At 40.1% G+C, this 7,999-nt stretch overlaps 1 protein-coding gene across 1 annotated transcript in view; it reads left to right on the forward strand.

Annotated features, from left to right (window-relative positions):
• Window positions 1-2,321, forward strand: part of LPAR3 (lysophosphatidic acid receptor 3) — a 132,085-nt gene extending 129,764 nt beyond the window's left edge. Inside the window, exon 3 of the mRNA XM_044005422.1 lies at window positions 213-2,321. Coding sequence (XP_043861357.1) covers window positions 213-544 — 332 coding nt within the window. The 3' untranslated portion in view covers window positions 545-2,321. The remainder of the gene's footprint in view (window positions 1-212) is intronic.
• Window positions 2,322-7,999: the final 5,678 nt, after the last annotated feature.

Raw genomic sequence — 7,999 nt, forward strand, 5'->3', positions numbered from 1 at the left:
GAAGTCAATTTTTGGAATACAAGTGTAAGAAAACATTTATTTTGAATTATTAGATTCCACCCAAAGTTCTAGTCTGTCCTGCTCTTCTGAGACCCAGAGTCTGTGATCCAGTGTGATTTAAAGGGTGGCTCTATTGAGAAATGGGTGGAACTGACCTGGGAAGCAGGAAGAGCCAGGTTTTCACACCTTCCCATCTTCTTCTCTTCCTATAGGAGCTTTTGTTGTGTGCTGGACTCCTGGGTTAGTCGTCCTGCTCCTGGACGGCCTAAACTGTACTCACTGTGGCGTGCAGCATGTCAAAAGGTGGTTCCTGCTGCTGGCCCTGCTCAACTCCGTCATGAATCCCGTCATTTACTCCTACAAAGATGAAGAGATGTACAGCACCATGAGGCGGATGATCTGCTGTTGTTCTCAGGGCGAGACTGCAGAGAGGCGGTCTTCGAGGATCCCATCCACCGTCCTGAGCAGGAGCAATGACACCTCGAGTCAGTATATAGAAGATAGTATTAGCCAAGGGACAATATGTAACAAAGGGCACTCCTGAGCTTAGGACTCATCTTGTGCCTGCCGTGTGTGACACCTCAGCGCCAGAGATGTCCCCTTCTCTCTCTAATGTGTGAATGAGAGTCACCACACAGAGGAAATCCCTTAGAAAAATAGATGTTAAGAGTGGTTATTTGTCTTTAATAGAGACCAATTACAATATTATTTGAAATCTTAATAAATCAGTGTAGTTTTAAAAGAAAGCATATAGAATATGCTGTCAAGAAAAGACACAGGCCATTTAGAAAATGTCCTGAGAGGAGCAAAGGAGCAGAATGAGGCTTCTCATTGCATCTTCGACCCCTCCCATGCATTTCTGCGTCCTGGGAAGCCATGCTTTTAAACTAGTTTCTTTCTGTTTTCCAGGGATGGAGTCAAGAGTCTTTAGGCTTGGAATTCTTCACCTAGGGTCCATGGGCCTTAGATTTCAGGAAGCACGGGGCATGAACTTGGATGGCAAAAAAAAAATGACATCTTTATTTCCATATAACTTGTTTCCTTTGTAATCCTATGTATTTTGTTTTATGTGTTTAAAAACAGGGTTCTAAGAAGGGATCCTTAAGTGTTAGCAGAAGGTTTCATCAAACACATACAAAATGAAGAATCTCTTCTTTGGGCCAAAGGATGATTCTTGACCTATTTTCTCTATCCTCTTGCCCACCCCATGTAAATGCATGCATTTAACATTTTAAAAAAATGTTTCCTTGCTGAAACATAATTCTACAAATGAAACTAGTTCCAGCAGCTAAACTTTTAATAGGAACCCTACCTAAAGTGAAAATCAGTACAGACCCCAGAAACAAGCTTCTTTTCTTTGTTTTAATTAAAATCAAATGTAAGCTCTGGGTTCCAATAGATTGCTTAACTGAAATAGTAAATCTTTTCAACTAGAAATTGCCTTCAGTTAGCATGCACGTGTGTGTTTTCACATAGATATGGATGCATTTAGATTTCTTAATCTAAACACTGGGATGCATTCCCAAGCCTCCCAGTTTAGGGGGTCTTAGACATTCTGCAGCATGATTCACCCTAGGTGGTCTAACAAACAGGGGCTATAACCAGCAGACCCCCTAACGATGCGACTTCAGAGAAGGAAAATGAGAACCAAGCTGGATATCAAGCTGAATCCATTCCTCACAGGGTCACCTTGAATTCAAGGCTTTGGGTCTGATGTGTTCCCCCAACGGAAGGCCCTGTTTCCAGATGGTGATTTTGAAATCACCATCTTGCCTGAATCTCTCAGGATGCTTCTTTACCCTTCCCACTTTGCAGTAGACTGCAGACAAGCTTCAAATGGTTGCTTTACCTGTGGACTGAATTCCTATCAGGGATAGATTCTGAGTTTTTTCTCCTTCGATGAGCACAGTATGCCCTGCACCAAGTCAGTTTGTTACAAAGTCTAGAGCTTTTTAAAGCACAGTAGTACATAGGCGCAATTTTTATAGATATAAAACATTCTGATTTTTTAAAAGTATGATGTCAAGTTAGCTGTTGTAGTATTTATGTGGTTTGTATAAGAAGTTTACATTTGTGTGTGTGTGTGTGTGTGTGTGTGTATGTGTGTATGTGTGTGATGGATGAGCAAAAACTTCTTGGAATGAGAAGAATTGAAAAGTGATATTCTTAGATTATCTAATAAAGATAGCGTTCTGATCTGAAGGTGTAGACCACCACCTGACCTGCTCCTACCCCAAAACCAGATACATAGAGTTCGTGAAATCACTTACACACCTCCCCCACCTCTGAACCCCCCCCCAATAAAATATGACTTCTTCAAAGCTTGGTTCCGTTCTTATTTGTTAATGGTCATTGTTGTTTTTTCTGTCTGTTTTAAAAATGGAAATGTATCCATGTTAATGATAGCACGTTTCTATTGCATAAGAAAAATCCAACCTTACCACGAAGTACAATCTCGGGATGTTTTATGTTGGCATTTCAGAGCTGCAGCTGGCCAGAGGGTGGAGAATGGAAATTGAATTCCAGTCCCTGAATAGCCACTAAGGGATCTTTAAATGTTTTATTTCAAGGAAACAACCATTTCCCCACCCCCCCATCTCCAGCAGCAGCCATGTCATATTTAGGCTGGTGTCTGGAGAGGATTCAAAGTATGGCGGCTTGAACTGGAATGATCTTGTTTGTTTGTGTTTCTGAGTGTATGTGTATGTGTGTGTCTTTGAGTGTGTGTGAGAGCCTATGCCTGTTTGTGTTTCGATAGTGAGACAAAACTTTGAAGATCATTAACTGTGAAGTTCATAGGGCTTGAGTCCCAAGTCTGACACTCAATGCCCGTGTAATCTCGGGCAGGTCACAGCTCCCTGGATCTCAGTTTTCTCATCTATAAAACAAAGGGGTTGGGTTAGATAACTCAGAGGTCCCTGTCATCTCTAAGTCTAGCCCTCTCCAATCCTGGGTCATGCAAGTTGGTACCTGGGACAAATCTCAGAGGCTAGTTAGTCTAATTCCTCCACTTTACAGATGAGGAAAGTGATGCTGAAGGAGATCAGGTGACTTGCCCAAAGTCTCACATGTAGTGAGAGAGATATGATTTGGATCTGAATCCTCTGAGTCCAAATGCATCCAGCATTCTTTCCATTTAAACATCTCATGACTCACTAAGAACATTCAAGAAATCAACCAACATTGCATTTCTTCATGTGTAGGTACAAGAATAAATGGAGGTTTGTTCCCTTCAGCTCTCAGGATTTTTAACTGACCTTGAGGCTTTCAAGATGATATTATTATTATTCAAACTCTGGTAGAAAGTATTGGTTCCTTCAAAATAGCTCACAAGCCGAAAGACCTATTACTCCTCATTCAAGCCTGAGCATTGTTTCTCTTCTGTTTAGAATTTCAAGAATTGTATAGGAAAATTCCTAAAAATGTCTACTGATAAGTAGAATTTGGTCTATGGTATAAATTGACTAATTGAAAGAAAAAACTTAAAACAATTAGTCATTGGGAGCTTGTTGAAATTCTGAGTAAAGCAAAGAATTCATCAATTGGGATAGCAATTAAGTTTGTGTGCGTGTGTGTGTGTGTGTGTGTGTGTGTGTTTTGAGAGGGGTTATTCACAATTCATCTTTGTTCAAAGGAGATAAAATATTTTGTTTTTGTTGTTACTCAGTCATGTCCAACTCTTGACCTCATTTGGGGTTTTCTTGACAAAGATACTGGAGTGGTTTAACATTTCCTTCATTAGCCCATTTGACAGATAAGAAAACTGAGGCAAACAGGTTTCAGTGACTTGCCCAGGGTCACACAGCTAGTAAGTGAGGCCAGATTTGAATTCAGGAAGAGGAGTCTTCCTGACTCCAGGTCAGGCACTCTATGGACCATACCACCTAGCTGCTCTTCAATTTCTACCCATCCTTTAAGTGTTCTGAATTGCCTTTCCCTTTGAGACTTCACACACAACATTGTTTCACCCTTTCCTGCCATACTTACAGTTATCTGTTTGCATACTTATCTTGCTACTAGACTCTAAGCTCTGTGAGGGCAAGAATCACGTCCTTTTTTTCTGCACTGGATTTGTTTAATGTAATGGTTTTTTTCAATTATAACTGCATCTCCCTCCCCCACTGGAAAAATAAAAGAAAATCCTTATATGCACAATGCACAAGCAAACAACAATTCCAACTAGGAAGCTCTCTAGCTTTCTTTTGTGAATTTTCTTCCCTGTTAGATTGTAAGCTCCTTGAAGGCAGTACTTAGCACTGGGCCTGTCACATTGTAGATGCCTAATTAATATTTTTTGACTATTTTACACATAGAGTATGTGCTCCCATAAATGATCACTTTGCTACTATATGAGAATACATGAACAGAGAACATACATGGCCAAGGACATGTGGAGGCTATACATGTCCAGGTAACGTGTAAAGAGGCAAAAGCATTGGACACAAGGATAACTCCCACCTTTGACACGGTAGGGCTGCTGATGTCCTCTGTGGGGGGGCATAATGCCATTTTCCACGGCTCTGTTGGGCATAGCCTATTTTCTGGGCATTGTTCCGCTGGCTTCGTCATTCAAATGACTCTGTCGCAGGAGACCAGCCACTGAGCCCAGATGAAGAGGCACAGAATGCTGCTGATGCCATTCCACAGGTGAATGATGCTGAAGAGCCTGGTTCTGGAAGAACTGTGGTTATATATAATGGAAATACTCAGAAGAGAAAATCTGGAGCACGTGGAGGTTCTGGACAGCTAAGCACATGGTGAATGGGAGTCCCTCTAATTAAATGCAGTTTTAGAGGTAAAGGTGGGAGGTACATTTGGCTTCTCTCTCGTGCTTTAGCCTCTTCTTTCTGGGTGACTTTTTTGTGCCGACAGCGTCCAGTGAGAGACAATGCTGTAAAGAGCTAAAACTTGGATGTTCTCCTTCTGATTCCCACGTGTGACCCTGTGAATACATGTCTTGGTCTTTTTCCTCTAGGGTTTGTTCTTTTATTTTAGGTGAAGGAGATTCATATAGAAGCTATGACCTTGTGAGTTTCAAAAGGTTATGAAGAGTGAGACATTTGAGAATTTAGTCCATCCTGAGTTCTGTCGCCTGCCTGGCCTCTCTTCCCTGAGGAGCAAGGTATGACTTTAGGGGGATGCTCCCAGAAAAGGATTAGACGCAAACTCATCTGGTAGCAAAGATGCCTTTGGCTGTCAACTTGGTAGGACCAATGCTATGCAGAAACTGTGTGGTCTTAGCCTACCCTCCCAGAGACCGAGATGGTGTAGAGGGGGATGTTGGTACTATATTTGAAGTAAGTATCCCTTTGTAAAAATTTATTAGTATTATTAATTAGTTAAATGGGACCCCAATCCCAGCCAGCTGGGTGGTGCAAAGGATAGAGGTTTGAATTAAAATCTGGTTACTGTGTGACCCTGGTGCAGTTATTTAACTTCTGTCTACCTCAATGTCCTCATCTGCAAAATGAGGATAATAATAGCACCTACCTCCCAGGTTGTTGTGAAGATGAAATGAGATAATTGTAAAGTGTCTAGTGCATAGTAGGTATTATGTCAGTTATTGTTATTGTTGTTGTTGTTATTGTTCTTATTATTATTCACTGATGGTTTATATAGTGGGACACACACTGGAAAAGGGATTCAAGTTGATAGCATTAGAGATAAGTCCCTGAAACTCCTGAAGGAATACTAGAACCCTGAGGTCAGCTGGCTATGCTCTGGGGGGTGGATCTTAGAGAGTACTGGCCATACTTCTGCTAGATATGTTGACTATATGCTCCCTTGGATGTTCCCTTCTCTCTAATGAGTACATTTGCTGATCTCATGCTCCCTAAACTTCTCTGTTACCACATTTTGGTTTTGTCTCTTTAGGGTCACCAGCCTGCTATTTTAGCTCCAATCTAACAGGGTGAATAGCTAAGGGCAAATTGACAGCTCTTTAGTCACAAACAGAGGCTGTGGCTTACCACTCCCAAGTAAGGAGAGAATGAAACAAAATTAAGATAGAATATCTTCTCAGGCCATGATTAAATTTGTTCTTTTGTCTCTCTTATGTCTGTGAATCATAGTCTGTTATCTCAGACAATGATATGATTTAGTATTAGAAATTCCTCCGTTTAAACCACCATGCCCCAAATGAATTTTTGGGAGTGTCTGCTAAAGATACCCCCAAGAGCTGTGTGGAAGTTGGGATAGGATAGTCACTTCACTTCCAAGATCCTCTCCAGCTTAGCATGCAAATGAATGAAAGCACTCACAAAAGCTAAACCAAGGAAGCAGGGTTATTTTCCTCCACTTACCACAATCTGCCTCTCTCTCTCTCTCTCTCTCTCTCTCTCTCTCTCTATATATATATATATATATATATATATATATATATATATAATAGATATAGAATATATATATATGCATGTGTGTATGTCTGCATATATATATATTCAGTCATCCATCCATCCATCCATCCATCCATCCATCCATCCATCCATCCATCCATCTATCTATCTATCAATCTATCAAATTTGTCAGCAATAACCACAAAATAACTTAGCTTTAGTGGAGGTATTTTGCCAGTAAATACCCACTCTCTTCATTATCTTATTCAAAAACAAATAACAACAAATCACAGCCAGTTCTGAGAATTCATGCAAACTCCAAGATGTGAACGCTATGTCCTGCATTTCATTATCTTTCTGTACCTTACAGATTGCCAATTGATATTTTGAGGGGAAAGTATAGATGCATTGTGACCTGTTAAATTCATTTAAATTTAAATTTTCTGTTCAGAGTCCGACCCTGCCTGTAGGTGTTAGATAGGTATGGATGGACAATGAGACAAGAAGAATATTTCTATCAGTAATACAGGGAAAATAAAATCTCAAGAATGCTGAGAATTTTTTATGTACCCTGATCATTAAACATTAAGAAGATAGGTGACCTCAGAAGGTTGGCTAAGAGAAGACTGCAGATTGAAATATAATAGCTGCTAGTCCCATTTAAAAAAAAAGAGGCAGATTGGATGTCCTATAAAAGAAAGAAAACTCTTGGATTAGAATCTTCTCCAGTATCAATTTATGACTTATTGGAGAGAAGCAGTATACTGGTCATATTATTTTAGCATTTCATTTCTTCTAGGGAAGTAAGATTCCTGAACAAAGAATTTCAAAGCTGTGTAAGAAGGAGAGTTTCTTGGATCCTTGGCCTCCCCCTTGTCTTAGGCGCCTTTTCATTTTCTTGTCTCAGAAGTGGAAAGAATAATACTGGATAATCTTCCAGTATCTGGAGTGAGGATTGTATTTTTTTGATAAATTTAAGTGTCCCAAGCATGATGTTAATGGGAGTTGTGGGGAAGACTGAGCAGATTAAGACAAAATAGAAAAGATGGACCAAATCTAATACAATAAATTTTAATAGGGGTGTAAGAGTTCCACATTTTGGTTCAAAGAATCATCTGATCAGCCTAGGTGACTGACCTTTGTGTGAAAGTAAACCGGTGATTTTAATGGGCTTCAAATCCAATGAGTCAAGAGTGTAACATGCTTCAATACCTGGAGGGCTGATTTTCTAAGCAGTGTGGCTTCCACCCAAGAAAGCTACCACTATTTAAGACTTTGTGACGAGAGCCATAGAATCCAGAAAAAAAGAGGTATTACTCCAATGATATTTGCCCTACTTGTATACTGCACGAACTATGTTATTTTCAGTTTGGGGAGCCACACAATATATTGTTGATAGAGCTGGAATCAGTGAAATATGAAAATCATTTGAAAGATCTGGAAATGTTTTGGATAAGATAGTTTGGACAAGAGAAGACTGGAGGTGAGGGAGGGCAGGATAGCTGTCTTCAAATACTTGAAACACTTTCAAGTGGAAGAGTGATTAGACATTCCGCTTGGCCCAGGAGGGCAGAAATAGGAGTTATGTGTAGACTTTACAGAGAAACAGATTTAGTCTTTGAGGTATGAACAGACTTCCTAACAGAGATATTTAGAAATGAAAT

The sequence above is a fragment of the Dromiciops gliroides genome, chromosome 4, assembly GCF_019393635.1.
Source record: "Dromiciops gliroides isolate mDroGli1 chromosome 4, mDroGli1.pri, whole genome shotgun sequence".
In the NCBI taxonomy this organism is placed as follows: Eukaryota; Metazoa; Chordata; class Mammalia; order Microbiotheria; family Microbiotheriidae; genus Dromiciops; species Dromiciops gliroides.